General features: G+C 35.1%; 2 protein-coding genes and 1 pseudogene across 2 annotated transcripts; 1 reads left to right on the top strand and 2 right to left on the bottom strand.

The window, feature by feature from the left end:
• Nucleotides 1-217: 217 nt before the first annotated feature.
• On the bottom strand, nucleotides 218-2,641 carry LOC142506192 (calcium uniporter protein 3, mitochondrial-like). The gene is made up of 2 exons (XM_075619373.1): nucleotides 2,039-2,641; nucleotides 218-875 (listed from the first exon to the last, which is right to left on the bottom strand). Exons 1-2 carry the CDS (start codon nucleotides 2,585-2,587, stop codon nucleotides 429-431), a joined length of 996 nt encoding a protein of 331 aa, XP_075475488.1. The 5' UTR covers nucleotides 2,588-2,641; the 3' UTR covers nucleotides 218-428.
• A 4,874-nt stretch (nucleotides 2,642-7,515) lies between these two features.
• Nucleotides 7,516-9,368, top strand: LOC142505825 (protein JINGUBANG-like). The gene is made up of 2 exons (XM_075618940.1): nucleotides 7,516-8,974; nucleotides 9,181-9,368. Exons 1-2 carry the CDS (start codon nucleotides 7,618-7,620, stop codon nucleotides 9,291-9,293), a joined length of 1,470 nt encoding a protein of 489 aa, XP_075475055.1. The 5' UTR covers nucleotides 7,516-7,617; the 3' UTR covers nucleotides 9,294-9,368.
• Nucleotides 9,369-11,609: 2,241 nt separating this feature from the next.
• Nucleotides 11,610-13,563, bottom strand: LOC142505826 (protein root UVB sensitive 4-like; annotated as a pseudogene).
• Between the last annotated feature and the right edge of the window lie 3,892 nt (nucleotides 13,564-17,455).

The following is a 17,455-nucleotide window of genomic DNA, read 5'->3' as shown; positions in this document are numbered from 1 at the left end:
CTCTTACAAAACTTGACAGAGTTGTGTATTTCCTCGACGAGCACTTCGCTGAGTACCATTCCAATAACATAAATCTTACTAAAACAATACGTTCTCTATTATTTATTGCCAATCCAATTGCTTGGAACGTTTATAAATACGCTACCATCTTCGATTACATTAACGAAATGTTCAAAATACATTCATTCCAAAGAACACGTGCAAAACACAGTAGTAGAATAACATGCAGCACAAAAGAAGAATTAGATAACTCGAATTCAATTCAACACTAAAAAAGCCTCAATTTAATACATTGGTGATGACATTGCCGCCGAGAAATACATCTCTTTTGAGTATCTAAATATAAAAAGTTAAAAACCAAAACTGTACTTCGCTCAATTCTTTCTCAAAAAATTTGTATGTCGACATCTCAGAAAAGATCAGAACTTCTACGTTCTCAGATGTTCTTGGGGTGCCATTGGATCAGGATAGCAAGCTTTCTTGAGCTCATTATACCTCTCGACATCAAAATTCTGAAGCTTCATCAATTGCCTCTGCTTGGTGATAAACCGGCTCTCGAAAAACCCTTGGAATGAGGGCTCTCTGGAGGTTCTTAGGAAGAAGCCATATCTGCCTATGAAGTATATAGACGTACCATAGAAGCAGATAGGTTCCATTACGTCCCATGTAAGTTCCCAGAACGTCAGCCTCATGAGCGCAGCTGTCTGGATGACCAAACAGGCTAATCCACAGAAGAGCTCACGTCTCACAAGCTGTTCTGCTTTCTCATTGATGGCTGACTTTCGCTTCTCCATTTCTTGGAGCTCCTTCATTGTTGGATCGCTTGGGTTGTGGGCTGCAGGTGAATGGATTAGGCCTTGGATGGCTTTCATCACCTGTATCATATGAAAAGGTACACAAGATTTGGGTAAACTTGGATTCAGTTCACCTCTGTGTTTCAGATATGATCATTTTTAATGAGCCATTCAAGTTTAGGACAAGATATTCTTAGTCATTCATTACTAATAAATTTTCAGATCCTCCTACCTTCAATTCCCTTCTCAGCTAACCTCTCTGTCACCAAAAAGTGTACTAGTCAAAAAGCTAGCCTACATTGTCAAGATCACATCTATGCGAGTGTTTGACACCAAATACTAGCCACCGCATCAATCTCTTTTGACTTTTCCCTCAGAAAAAGCTTAAACTAGAGATGAGCAAGATCTTGCACTCCATTCACCGTCATTTTTCAACAGAGTCTTACGTTAATCCATCAATAGAAGATGAAATAAAAAGGAATTGAAGTTGGATGCTCTTTCCACCTCCTCTATTCGCTTTCCCTCCTCAAAAAAAAAAAAAAAAAAGAAACTCATAAAAACAAATTCGATCCTTCTCACTAATCATACAAGACTTCGCAAACCCTCGACCAGGAGCGGACCTACAAATTCTGTGGAGGGCAAGAAACGTGTTTAACTGCCAGCTCAATGCATCTTAACATGTGAAGCAGCACATTTTGAAAAATTACACAAAATGTTCAAATTTTTTGATTGAAGAGTTCAGCCCCCCTTTAGTGCAATAAGAGGTGTAATTTTATGTCACGTAAATGATTGCTGCCAAGACAAAGGCGTGCAAGGGGCCGGAAAAAAAAAATGTTTCGAATTTTTCTAGTATTTCCCTTAAATAACATTTTTTCAGCTCAAATCATGGGAAATCATCTCTTGCAGACCGACCAGGCTTTTTTTAAAGAATTAACATCAGTTTAAAATCCTGATGCATTGAGCAGTGATCCACTCCAAATAAAAGTCACCATCTCGTATTAAGAGATCTTGGTTCATTTCACTTTCCTGTTGAAGAACACTGAAACACAACACACATCATAAAAAAGCTAATCAGTTCTCAGATCTCCAAATTAAATCTTGAAAATATAAAATAAAAAAAAATCAATTTTGATCTAGCCCAACTACTTCTAATTCCAAGAAAGCCATAAAAAATCATTGAACACATGGTGTGGTTTAAAATAAATTACAAGACGAAGAAGAAAGAAAGAACAAAAAAAACCAACCTGTTCGGGCCTGAGGAAGACAAATTTTCCAAGAACAAGAACAGCCCCCGATTCATCAAGCAATTTAGCAAATTTAATCCCATGATCATAGCTCGGGCATTCTTGAACACAAATCTGCAAGAACTCCGAATAAGAAACACAACCCTTTTCAATCTTCCTCAGCCTAGATTTCAAAATCTCAATCTGCGAAACCAAGAGGACTTTTTTCGTGTCCACCTCCGTCACCATCTCCTTCGGCGGCGACACTTCACCAATCCTGATCCGCTCTTTCACAATGTCCATCCCCCGAAGCTTGTCCAAGAGCCTTTCTCCGGTGGGAAAAAACCCCAGTTCAGGAGACGCGGCAGACGCCGAGATGCGGTGGAAGCATCTCCTGAAAACGGTGTCGTCTCCCGGATCATGGTCTAGTTTATCAAGCGTTTCTCGACGATGAAACGCGGCTGCTTTCACAGCCATTGATGATGAGGAAACACGACAATTTGTTAGGAACGGGGTTGGGATTCTTGATATGTTGAACAGGCGTTTGGTTAACGACTTCTTGAACGCCATTGACGATGATTAACATGCGAAGATTCGGGAAAACTTTTGCTGCGGCGATTCGACTACGTGAAACCTGTGATAATAAATAGCCCTATGAAAAATGTGGAAGAATTATTGTCTACGGCAGGGCGTATTGCACCGCCTGATTACTCGAAAATTGCATTAACACCCTATGCATATATTATGTACATTTTGAAATTTTTATTAGAGGAACAATATCCTTTTTTTTCTTTTCCCAGAGTCATTCAATAGTATTTATTTGTATTGAAATTTGATTTTTTTTAATTATAAATTCGTTCCAAAAGGGTTTGCGACCAAATTTATTTTCAAAAGGCAATCATGAATTTTAGAAGTGTTTAATGCATGAGTGATTTAAATAAATAAATTATTTTCTAATCTAAATAATTAATGTAATAAAAACTGGACTGAAGTGCAATTTCGCCTATGTAAGATAAAAATGGGAATTGGAGATACGGGTCCACAATAAAAGATTAATAGACGAGGAGTACAGGATAACTAGCACGAGATGACGTGGTTGGATTGTTTTTGTTTTCATTTACGGATAATCCGAAAAAGGGGTGGGGTGGCTGGCGTGGGACAGTTGTCTGATAAGGCAAGCGTGTCGCCACATAAAATCTAACCAAGCCCATATCCGAAACCCGATGGATTTTGGAAATAAATAGTCTATAATCGAATTATTCAAAATTTATATTTACTCCATTATCTTCCCCAAAAATCAAATAATCAAGTTGATATTCTATTATTATTAAGAACCAAAGATACTAAAAAAGTAATAGTTATAATTATCAATTTATTAACGATTATGTAAATTTATTCCAAAAAAGAAACGTATGAAAATAAAAATATAAATTTTATGGACCTAACTTTTACCCGATCGATAGATCAGTAGCAACATAAATAATCGAACAAATCAAGAGCTCGATTTGCATTGGAAAAAGTTTGACTTGTGTGCTTGACTGTCTATGTGGAACTCAAGTGCTTAAATATAAAAGCAGTCTTGAGTCCTTCAAACATCTCTAAAACTAACATATTACTTCCATTTCTCTTCTTGTCTCTACATTATGTTACTCTGCTCCAACTCATGATAAAGTTCAGATACTTCTTTAGTTCATCGTCGTAGTACCTTTGTGCTAGGTTGCTACTGGTTGTCTCTTTGTATCTTGAGAAACAATCGTCCAACTTGATTCTCGAAGCACATACCAAAGGAGACAAATTTGTTTTAAGGACACTATACTCCGTGGTGCGTTCATTTGTTCATATTCGGCCTTTTGCATCCATTAAAACATTATACTACTTCATTAATCTTTTGAGAACTACGATATTGATTTACTGTAATTGCGTTTCTCAAGACCTAATTTCTCAACAAAATAGATATTCAAGAATATCTTAACAATGCTATGATTTTTATATTGAGATAGATTGCTGGTGATATTGATTTTGAGTAGATAATTGATAAGTTGAATCTTTTGAAAAAATCGCAGATTGCGTCTAAAGTAATATATATAATTTTGTTGACGTAAATTGCGAATATTACTTTGTTTATGCTTATATTATTTTGAAATAAAAGTGTTAGATTTTTCAAACTTTCGATTTTCTATAATTCAGACGTGAAGCCCCCAAGAAAAAAATCTTAGATACATCCCTGGTTCAAGACATCATCATTGTTAAACTGCTGGTTAACTTGCCTGAGGAGAAAATCACTTTCCCCAGCCATTTTAAAGGTTTCCTTGCGCTTTCTGATACACAGGATACCGGAGGACGACGGAGTTTTCCTTCATGTATAGAAGGATTGTCATCATTGCCCATGTTTCCCCTCTTGTGCTACATATTTCAATCAAAACATTGCATGTAGCTTAAGCTTTCTCAGGCTGCACAGCAGCTTCTGGCATTCTTTTAAATATCTCCAAAGCCTCGTCAACTTTGCCTTCGATCAATGAAAAGATCATATTTAATTATTTTGTGCCTGAAACAACTATAGAAAATCCAATAAAACAGTCATTGTGTCTACATCTACACCACACACACGTATATCTATGCTTGTGTCATAAGATACATGTTTCTGTACAAGGAAGAGAAGTTATAACGCGCACTCTCCTTCCCGTGAGTAATAACTATACCGTCAAAACAACTTTTTGAGACACAGAAACTATGCACAATCTCCTACATATTTACGCCATATTGCAGTTCGAAGTTTCTTTTGACATAGAATTCTATTCAAGAAAGTAAAAAAAAACTATTTTACTGCGAGCACACATCCAATATCAAGACATATTGCTGCTCCGATCCAGTTCCCTCTCAGCGTGTGAGCGAAGAAATCCGGGGCAACTACCAATAGAAGGATCAGTGAACCTGCAGGCATCTCCAGCCAGTCTGATACCATTGTAGAGTTAGACCAATGGTTTCACTTTTACATAGTATTAGGACAGAAAAGAGAGAGAAAATAACCAAGACGACCTACTTGTTACCTGGGATATATCGGGGGAAGAAAAGCCTTAATACAACTGCAATGAAAGCAATCCATTTACCAACCTCTCCCCTATTCAAGTCATCGGACCATATACTTGTCAATGATTTGGTTATCCAATCATGAGAGCATTGCAAAATCCTTGTTGTTTGATGTATATATACACAACATATTTAACAGTTTCCAGACACAGAAATTACCTTAACAAGTTGAACAGCGACCATGGCAAACTGAAGAAAAAATGTAAGGAATCAGCAGAGAAGTCAGAATGGTCGATCTCCAGTTGGTTCAGTCCAAGATCAACAAGTATCTAACTCGATGAAAATGATTCTAACATTAGCATCCGCTATAACACGAAATTCGGGTATATCCATCAGTCAATTAGATTTTGTTAGTGTCATAATATTAATCTAATATATGCTATGCATTGTACAAGACCCAATATTTAATTTTCTGTTTACAAAATTTCAAGATGCACCCATAATCCTACCCACAAAACATTGGAGAGCTATTGGAAGAGTTCTCGGATATTTAAAGAAGACTAAGTCATTGGCTTTGTTCAAATGTTCTTCACATATGTGAGCACGAGAAGTGTTGTCGTATCTTAAAAAAGGTTGGGAATAATTTTTTTGTAAATGTTGACGAATCCAGAAGTAGCACAAGATCATAATATGGTGCTAAAGCTCACGATGAACATTTTAGAGAAATTAAGGTTTTGTGTGTATGACATTTTCAATCTTGTTATATAGAAATTATGGTTTAAGTTAAATAAACAACATTAAATTTCGATAAGATTTTGAAGTGTTCATACTAGTCGTAGGTTTAAGTCGAAAAACACCTTCTATATGTATAAAATTTTATATTTGATTACTCGTATCACTGATTAAGTGAGAGATTGTTGAAATAGTCAGTGATAACTATTTAAAACATGTTTGATATCGGAAATAAAAGGAAAAAAAATTGAATTCGTACAACATTTCGAAATTAAATCAGTGCAACATTTCGAATTGAAACAGTGCTTGTTCATAAAAGTCGAGACTATTCGGAAAGTCACATCCATTCCAGAAGTCGTTTCTATGTTATAAATATAACTTTATTTTCTTAATTGTGGCAATCAATAACATTTCGTTTTCTCTAATCTTTCTTACAAAAATTTATAGATATTATTGTCTGTAAATTTTATTTTTTGTTTTGAATATTTTGAAGGAATTTATCATTATTACAGTAAAAACAGAGCGAGGGCAGTGTTTTTTTAAATATAGTGATATCGATCGCAATCAAAATATTACACTTTCTGGAGACATTTTTCTAAAATAATCACCCCTAAAAATTTTATTAACTTATAATATTATGTATTTTTTTAAGGAACTAATATTATGTATTACGTTGAGCTAAATGTAATACGTTTTGTACACCGTAGTCACTTGTGCCAAGAATAGAATTAGTCAATAGCCTTTGCATTAACACACGTTTTCCATTAATTTCGTCACTGAAAAGTCTTTAATTTATACATGTTTCATTAAAATCGAGGACACAAAATTTCTTAATAATTTAATATTATTAACTAACACATGTAATCTTTTTGATTCAATGTCCAAATATTACCTTTGGATGCATCACGATGAATAAAACTTGTAGTACAAAATTTCTTGCCTTGGCAAGCTAGATAACTTGTTCGGCATGAATTACCAAATCCTTTGTTCTACGGTAGCTGCGAAATATCAATTTGTGTTTGACAAATTGTAGCACACCATAATTACCAACATTTACTTCCCCATGAAAGAAACCTCTCTCCCAAATATATTAAATGGGGCAACTAACAATAGACAAAATCGGATATCTTGAGTGTTTTAATATATATCATAAAAACTTTTGTGAGGTGATCGTAAGAGTCAATTTTTTGAGACTTATCTGGGTCACCTATAAAAAAGTATTACTTATTATTATAAATATGAGCATGACTGACTTGTATCAGAGATAAAGATCCGTGAGGCCGTCTCACAAAACACCTATTATATATATAAATCAGATTTAATATTTTTCACTTAATTCTATTAGGTGGTCATCGATAAATTTATGAAACCTCAACTCGTGTCTCGGTTTGCATGCATTTCATTATTATGCTATTTAGTAACAGTTGAGTTTAGTTTTTTCCTTTTTTTAAAACTAAGAACCCAATTAAATATATTATTTGGAGTTACATTCGTCACCAATAGTATTATAAATTATATTAGAAATACCAAAAAAAAAGTTAGAGTCGTATGAACATTAGAATTACATTAATTTTTAGTAAAAAATATTTAAATTTCATATATTAATTTTTTCCCCCCCATAAAATTCGAATTTTGGTAAAAGGACAACGTGGCATAATCAATTAATATAATATCAATCTATTCGTTCATGTATATTTCTCACATAAATATACTTATATAGGTGTGGATAGATTTACAATTTTTCTTAAATATTCTTCTCTCTTTATTAAACATTTAGATTGCCTAATTTTTTTTCTTTATATGTTTAATCTTCAAACATTCAATCCCCGGTTTTTTAGCATATGAAGAAGAATTCAAGAACAGGGAAAAAGGATATGGCAACAGAAACCAGCACCACGAGGAGACAAACGTTCGGCAACATGTTGCAATCAGATTCACAAGAATACTCCTTCCGCCTCAGCAGCACGGCGGATGCCATCCCGGAAAACCAAGATAGGACGCCTTCGCGGACCTCTGACATCAGCTCCACCTACAGCACCGCCCCATGGGAATCTCCGTCGCCATATTCAACCCCATCGTGGGGCGGCCAACCCCTATCTCCGTTATCCAAATCTCCCTGGTCTTCCCAAGTCCAGTCTGAAAATGGTTATTCTTACACAGGCTTGATGGGATCCCTTGTGCGTGAGGAAGGCCATATTTATTCGTTAGCAGCTTCCGGGGATTTGCTGTACACGGGTTCCGACAGCAAGAACATCAGGGTGTGGAAGAATCAGAAGGAGTTCTCCGGGTTCAAATGCAATTCCGGTTTGGTTAAGGCAATAATCATGGCGGGGGACAGGATATTTTCGGGTCACCAGGATGGGAAAATCCGGGTGTGGATGGTGTCAAGAAAGGATCCGAGCATTCACAAAAGAATCGGGACATTGCCCACATTCAGAGACACCGTAAAAAGCTCATTGAATCCCAAAAACTACGTTGAGATCAGGAGACATCGGAACGCGATATGGATCAAACACGTTGACGCAATTTCATCTCTCAGCTTGAGCGAGGACAAATCATTATTATACTCCGGCTCGTGGGATAAAACCTTTAAGGTGTGGCGAATTAACGACTCGAAATGCCTGGAATCAATCGATGCGCACGATGATGCAGTAAATTCAGTGGTTTCCGGGTTCAATGGGCTGGTTTTTACAGGCTCCGCCGATGGAACTGTCAAGGTGTGGCGGAGGGAAATGCAAGTTAAAGGCAGTACGAAACATATCTTTTCGCAGATATTATTGAAGCAAGATTGTGCCATAACATCATTAGCCGTAGACGCTTCCGCTACAGTTCTTTACTCCGGATCATCAGACGGGCTCGTCAACTTCTGGGAACGCGGCAATTCTCTCTCACACGGAGGGGTTCTGAGGGGACATAAGCTTGCAGTTTTGTGCCTCGCGACAGCGGGGACTTTGGTGTTCAGTGGTTCGGCGGACACTAACATTTGTGTGTGGAGAAAGGAAGGAGATAGCCATATTTGTTTATCAGTGCTGAGTGGGCACAGTGGTCCAGTGAAATGTTTGGCAGCGGAGGAGGAGAAAGGTGAATATTCCAGCGAATTTGATAGGCACTATGTGGTGTACAGCGGCAGCCTTGACAAATCGGTGAAGATATGGCGGGTGTCTGCTTTGACGGCTGCGGCCATGCAACCCCCGCCAGGTGCCCAGGGGCGGAGGCACACTATCATTCACCCTGGCTTTAGCCCGAGTGTTCCAAAAAAAATTTAAAAAATTTATATGTAATTTTTTTTATAATTTTGGATAAATTTGATATTAGTGCGGGTAGATCAATTTAAAATATTAAAGGATTTTAGAGTTTAGAATTCTAACCCGGGTATAATCGGATTCCTGGCTCCGCCACTGCAGGTGCCCCGCTGCATTTTCAGCCTGAGATTAATCGCAGTGCATCTCCGACAAACATTTCTGCTCGCAGCTTCTCGCAGGAAGGTACTGGTAGTGTGAGTCATGGAGCAAAATGATTTTTTTTTTTTTTTTAAATAGCTGTTTGAGGCTCGATTAATTTCACAAATCAATATAAATAACATATAGGTGTATATATTGTAATTAGTTGTAAACATATAACTTCATCCAGAAAATTTTATTCTATACATCATAATTTCTTAAAATATACATGTGCGTTATTCTAACTTTGTTGCTATAATCCACCATTTTATCGTTTTATGTGAATTTTGTTTAATTAATGGATGGCTTGCCTGCACGTTCGGGTGAGTGGAAGAACGTGGGTGATCATAATTCATTATTAATTAATGATTACAACTAACATATGTATTGAGTGTATAAAAGTTTATACGAGTGTAATATGAAAAAAATGTAGGTTTTCTGTATGAAATTTCACGAATCTTTATCTGTGAGTCGGGTAAACACGGTCGGTTCATATCTAGAAAAAAATTAATACTTTTAACATAATTTTTTTTTATTTATGAGTCAGATCATATTGGAGATTTATCTCACAAAATTGATCCTTGAAATGTTCTCACAAGAGTTTTTGTGATAATTTTTTTTTTTCAAATTTACTCTAATCTCTTTCATTCTCATTACCTATAAGTTATCGAGGCCTCTCACATCAATATGTTTTTCAAACTCCCTTAGGATGAAACGACCATGCTTCCTCCGAGATGTGATCAACAAGTTGGTTAATTTGCATATATATATATATATATATATATATATATATTATGTTAACCTCATTTATACTAATAATTAGCAGAATAACTTTCTTCAAATGTTTTTTTTTTTGAAAAATAATCATTCCAAGTATATCTGAATACATAATTATTTTTCAAAAACAAAATATAATCAATGTTATTTTCCAAAAAATTTCCATCGACACTCACAATATACAAATATAAATAATTATGTTTAAATGAATTTCGATTTGCGGCTAAATAGTTAGATCCTTGAATGAATTTTTAAGAAAGAACCAAAATCATTAATAGATTTAGGAACAAAACCTGGCTGAATAATAATTTTATTATTTGAACGAATTTGGTGGGAACGAAATGTGAAAGCAAGAATTTTTATGGCACGTAAGATTGTTCCATATGGTCTTTGACCATAGAGGCAATTTTTATTTCTAGAGAATTGATTTGAAGTCAAATCACATTGAACAAATATGTATTTGAATTTTGAAACCAACAGCATAAATTCAAAGGATAAACAAATGTGCGGAAAGAAGTAATCCATACCATCTTTAAAAATTTTTATTGCTCAAGAACTAACTAAAAATCAAATATTATATACCTAAAATATTGTGCGTGTGTGTGTATATATATATATATATATATATATATATATATATATATGAATGTTCAGAAACAGACCTCGTCATATTATATATATATATATATATATATATATATATATATATATATATATATATTATAACTCGGAAAAAAGTCAAGATTATTATTCTCACATGAAAAAAAAATATTAATTTATGCATTGTTTATTACGAAATGTTCAATAAATTATTTGATTCTACCTCAGATTAGCATGAAGAACATGTATATTCCTAAAATAATGTAAATGTATGTGCAATTAATATAAATACCCCGTTTGAATGACCTAACTTATGCTAGCTGTTTATTCCCTATAGAATGATAATGGAAAAAGTTTACGTCTCTAAGTTTTTTTTTTGTTTATCGTTTACATTTCACGAAAATTTCATAATTTTCACACGTCCTTTACAACCATAAGTTTGGATTTCGCTCAAAATTCCAAAGTCCATAGAATATTTGAATTTGCAGACCATATTATCAAACTTGATGTCCTTACAATAGTTATTTTTAGGATTGGTAGTACTGGATCTTTTTTCTCCAAACAATCACCATTTTTATGATAAAATAAAATAAAAAATCTAATATATAATTTGATTGGAAAAACCAAAATTGGTATGTTCCACCCAAAAAAAAAAAAAAAGATATGTTATAGTTAGAAAAGCTTCACTAGGTAAGTTTAATGTTGTCGTATGTTTTTTGATGAACCAAAATATAATTTTCCTCAAATTACAAAATATCTTATTTTTATTTAATAAAAAACAGGTTGCGTTACGTCTTTGTACTTTGTAGCAAAAATGTCATTTATAAGAAATTTAATGCCCCGTTAGCAGTGCTATCAGGTTGGTAATTATATCCTAGAGTAAAGGATATAATTGGAATACTCAAGAAATGAAAGCCGCTGAATATACATACCTCGGCGACGGCAGTAAATGGTTTTTTACTAGCGTGCAGATGAAAGGTATTTATCTATTTATTTTTTGTATGATTCAAGAAACATTCGTCGTTTATATGTCTACGTACAATGGAACAAATTATGACAAAAAAAAACAAACATTTATCTACGTACAATGTACAATGGACCAATGATAGGACCAGGACATCTCAACGAATGAAAGACCAACAAGCCAAGTGATATATATATTTTTTTATCGACCCGGTCTTTATGATGAAGAAACTTGTAGCCATGAAGCCAAACTTGTAACAGTTCAAGAATTGCACATGCCTAAGCAGCACATCTAATAGCAGCAGACCCGACTTTTCAGCACCACCTCGCTCAGCCTCAACCAACTTCAGTCAGTAACAAGGCTATATCTTGCTTGCTTCTGTGTGCTCAAAAGGACATTTGTGTTAGACCATCCTGTGCTTGACATATTTTCATTCAACAAAGCAAGGTTGTTCTTGCTTACCTCCATCAATATAAACCACTCGATAACTGAATCTGAGGAATCATAAGCTTCAAATACATTCTCCCAATCGACCACATTGAGGCCCTTTCGAACGTAACAAGCCTATGTACCATAAAGAATCATCATGCATGAGCCACTTTGTAGAATTTGTGTAGTTGAACAAAAATAATTGAAGTTTATTTTAATAATTGATGCAATTTTGTATAACGTCAAGTACAATATACATTGAATTTCTCTGGTAGATGTGACATAATATTCATGGATGAAATCAAGATGATTTCTGTGTGGATCTTTTTGAAGTTTTTGTTTAATGTTCCTAATAGCATCAACAACAAAAGAGTTACATACATTGTTTCGAACAGTATAATTTATCGATAGTGTGATGAAATAGCGTTATCTATGTTCTTAATAAGAAAAATAATTTCTTGACGAAAGATTATTCACCTGTAATAAACCCATGATAATATCTGAGGTTACCGCACCTTCCCGTATACAAAGAACAACAGATTCTGATGGGCAGTATATCCATGCCTAACCTAGAGCTTAGTCAGAAATGTATCTGATTCTAAGGAAGTTTAAATGGAGAAACCTGAAGATTTTTATCCTGGTAAAAAACCTCATCACTGTCACGAAAGAAACCAACGCCTTCCACTTTACTCACTTGGGCAGGAGAAGGAACATATCCTAGCTCAATCCATGTCTTCATTATCAACTCGAGCCTATCCTGCACAGAAATATATTACGTACAAGCTTTGTTGCTACCCGTAATAAAAAAAAAAGGGTAAATTTCCCTCATCTAAAACATAGATCATCGTGTTTAATATATATATATATATATATATATACACACACACACATATATTATCACTGTAAAAGAACTCATATAAAGTAGAGTTTTGGGGATAAATAAACAATATTGATTGATAAAAACTTATGCAATATAACACAGAACAAACCTTAGTTAAAGTTTGCAGATGCACATGTTTTAACCCTTGATAAATCCCAAAAAGGTCAACAGCAGAGAAGATGGGGCATGCAACAAATGGTAGGGCAGCCAGCAATCTTCGCAACATAACAAAGAAGTTAAAAAAAACACAGCAAGTCCTAAATTAATCTTAGTAATCCTTTTAAGTTGAAAAATAATCCTAATTTCATGTACTCCCTTAAGCTCTAACCAACCTATTACACTTCAATTAGTAATATCCAATGACATGTGAAAGATAGAAATTCAGGAGAATATGAGAAGAAGACTAGAAACCTTTGATTGTTTTTAATCCTGATATTCAGAGTGGCCGTGAGCAAAAGAGCTATATTATCAAAGCACACTGTTTGACTCTGAAACCCGAATCACGAATTAGATTTCATAGAATGGAGAATTATTACGTCAATTCGAATAGAATCCTGAATCTACCTGGGATTTCGTAGAACCTTCGTCAAGATTGACCGAAGATGCAAACCTTCTATGCATTGCAGACTAACAACATACAACCTTATTTTATATATACTGAACTGGTTGCCATTATATTAAGAAAAGAAAATTTATTTGCATAACTTACCCAACTAAAAAAGCGAAATGTCTAAATTACATGAATTATATGCAGAATGCTTCCATGGTGTAAAAGAATAGATATCTTACACCTACACCAGCTAGCTGCAAGATGGCAACAAAGCTTATTTGCTTAGCAATGTTGGCCATTGTTGCAAGTAGCGGAAAATTGTCAGGGAAGACGGGAGTCAACAACTCAACTCCAATGCTCAAACTGAACAACACAGAGGTCGAGAACCTAAGTTCTTCCGTTTCAAATAAGACAAAGTCAGCAATTTTGTTAAAGGATTTCACAAAAATCTAACTGCATAAACAAAATGACATTTCTTTCAGTATTTAGCAACCACACACAATTCAATGAAGAAATACAGTTCACTAATATGTAATGCCCAAATATAGAACAGACAAATATGAAATTATAAAATAATGAATGATCTTCTAACAATTTGGTTAATCATTAATATAAAGCAAGAGTAGATATACAATAGTTGCCAGTGAATCCCATAGTGCAAAATCTCTTGCAATGCTAGTGGGCTTGGGAGTTGGAGCATGACAAATAACGAACCGACAACTACATCCATTATTCATCAGTATCTGATGAACAAATATGAGAACTTATACTCCCACCTCTAAGTAAGGGCAAGGGACTGTACCTTTAGATTGGTATCAAAAGCAGATGCAAGAGAAGCGGTGTAGATGCATGACCGATGATTTCGGTTGGGATTAATTCTAGCAAGCGGACTAGGTCAAGTTATAGTAATTGGACGACAAGTCCATATCGATCCCACAGAGACTACTATTTAAGTACTAAGATTTAAATTATTTAATTTAATCTAGGCAACGATAATAAGTGATTTGGAGATTATTTAAACTAATTAAATTAAACTAATTTATGCTAAATTAATGATTAAAATCAAATTGGCAGAAAAGCTTGGAACTTGGGGGTTTTCAAATTTAAATAAAATGACCGGGAACACATGACGGTAACAAACTTTGATTATTATCATGCACTGAAATTATTTAACTACAAATTATTCGAAGTCACGATGCAATCCCCTAATTTGATTATAAACCTATTTCTAGAATTTATAATCATATTCTCATTTAACAGTCCAATTATTTCTAATTGAATTTAATTAAACAAAAACGCATTTATCGACGATAGAATTACAGCTGTCGCCTAAAATCGCACACTGAAACCGAATACTATTTTTAGTCGGTTTAACCGTGTGTTGATTAATATTTTTGAAGCTAAATTCAATCTATTCCATTTCGAGTCAAGATCGAACAACAAACATGCAAATAATTGGCCAGATTAAAAGCACGAAAATTACGCAAACATTAATCAATAGCATAGAATAATTTTATAAATCAAACAATCCAACAAATAAATAAAATCAATCGTTTGTCCCTATCGTGGTCCCGATCACAAGAGAAACTACTCCATAAACTCGAAACTAAAGTCAAATCTAATATTCGAATTCATGACTGAAAATAAGAAAACGAAAGAGGAGAGAAAATCTCAGTGATGGTGCGCGGTTCTTGCGTGAGAAGTGCACGAATTTCTCTCGTCTTTCCCAAAGCCGTCACCGTCTTCCAAAAGTATCAAAGTTCTCCTCCCTCTTCCTCTCAAAGTCGGCTCCTCCGTAAAGAATTCCACCACCCTTTTTTTTTATAGGTTTTCCCTTTTTATTCTCTTCCAAAAATCACGAGCAAATCTTCGTCGAAATCTGATTCTGATCTCAAGGACACGGACCCCGTGCCTGCATCAGGATAAGGGTCCGTGTAGACTCGGTCCAAACTTTCTTCCGGAATACTGGACACGGACCCCGTGTCGAGGTCCGTCTCTGGGTCCGTGTAGACTCGGTCGATGTCTTCCTTTGGCTTCTGAGGTACGGACCTATACACGGGGTCAGTGTATGGGTCCGGGTGTTCTCTTTGTACTATTTTTCCGGGTGTTTTCTGATATGGCATTGCGAAGTTTGACTTCTTTCCATTTCTTTGGCTTTTATCATCTTTTTGGTCAAACTTACAAATAGCCATAACGAGACGAAATAAGCGCGAAACTCGGAATAAAAACGCCAGATAAGCACGAATACGACAAAATAAAGTCCCTAAGATGCTATATAATTTGTGCTTATCAATGCAGCTGCTCAGTCTCCCGAGTTCATCCTTCATTTCCAAATTTAGAGCAGCTGCTGATGGGAGAGAACGAGAAAAGCCAAAACCAATTGCCCGAAACATTGCCTAATTTCAACCATTCAATCATCACAGTTAAATGCACTTTCTAATGAATGTCAGGTGAATCGACATAAATTTGGAAGAAAAGGTTAGGGAGGAAAAGTTAACGACACTAACATGAACACGCACATGTAAATATCATCACATGCCACAGGTCATCGATCTCAAGATTATGCCAGCATAAAAACAAAATTGCACTTGACTAAATCACACACTTATGTTAGTATCACATCATTCCATTAATTTTCTCTTTGCAGAACCATCACAACCAACCACGAAAAAGGAAAAGGGATAATTTCACAAACAGTAGCATGACCAACATTTTCGACTAAAAGATTCAATACGATCGAAATTTCGCCAGTCAAATCAAACCAAAACTCAAAGCAACAAGAACTACTAAAACAACCGCCCGAATAATTTTTAAAGTCCTTCCAAAAATCTTGAAGACTTAAAATTTACAGCAGTCTATGCAAAGGCTTCCAAACTTAGAACTTGGTTGCAAAACAGGTATCCGAATTGAAAATAAGTTTGGGTTCAATTCGGATACCTGTTTTGCAGGATTTTTGGGTTTCAAAAATAAATTTTTTGGGTTATTTTGAACGCGATAAACAGGCTTTCAAAATAAAATTTTAGTTCAATCATTCACAACATAACCAAGCATAGACAACCGAAAGCCAGAACTCAGAGCACCTAAAAATTTCCATATTCATCCCAAAATTTGAAATTTATCGCGAGAATTTTTTATCAGAAATTTATACAGGAAAAACTCCAACATGGCAAATTAAATACCTGTGTAGCAAGAACCTGAAGACCAGAGCTGAACACTCTGTTCAAGAATGTCCATTTCACATACTCCAAATAGTTTTCACTCACTTCCCTCGGAGGAAAGAAATTACTCATAGCAGACCAACAAAATATACCCAATTTCCTGACCCCATCTTACTTAATCAACGAAAAAAATCCCCAAAACGAAATCCATTAGTCCCATCGACACAAACAAATTGTTGGAGTTAATATTTTAGGACTAACTATTTCAAAGTACTGTTAGAATAAATACTAATAATTCAGGATTGTTTGTTTCTTGACTTTTTCAATAGCCGTGGCCCTCAAATAAATTTGTGGACTGCTTTTTCTCCTTTCAGTTAGAGTTGTATGGCTATATAAGCCTTGTTATCAATAAAATCAATCATGAATTTGCTTACATTTCCGTAACATTTCTATTAAGCCTTACAAATTGGTATCAGAGCCTCGTTGAGAGGCCTGACCGTGAGATTTCCGAGTGTGGTTAGGAACTGCAGTATCCTAATCTAAGATAGCAAAACACTTGAGAGTTAAGAGTGAAACACTTAGGGAGTGATTGAGAAATGGCAGCAGAAGGAAACATTGGTTTTGCTCAACCTAGCATTCCTAAGTTCGATGGAGATTATGACCACTGGAGTATGCTGATGGAAAACTTTTTGCGATCTAAGGAATACTGGAATCTCATCGAAATTGGTTACTCTGAACCTGGAGAAACAGAACTTTTGACAGCCGCACAGAAAAAGACATTGGATGATCTTAAGCTCAAGGATTTAAAGGTGAAAAACTATCTCTTTCAGTCAATTTACAAGTTAATTTTGAAAATCATCCTTCAAAAGGACACGTCCAAA

This window comes from Primulina tabacum, chromosome 10 (genome assembly GCF_025594145.1).
Source record: "Primulina tabacum isolate GXHZ01 chromosome 10, ASM2559414v2, whole genome shotgun sequence".
In the NCBI taxonomy this organism is placed as follows: Eukaryota; Viridiplantae; Streptophyta; class Magnoliopsida; order Lamiales; family Gesneriaceae; genus Primulina; species Primulina tabacum.
Note: the sequence above shows the minus strand (reverse complement) of the source record. Positions and strands in the feature narration are given on the sequence as shown.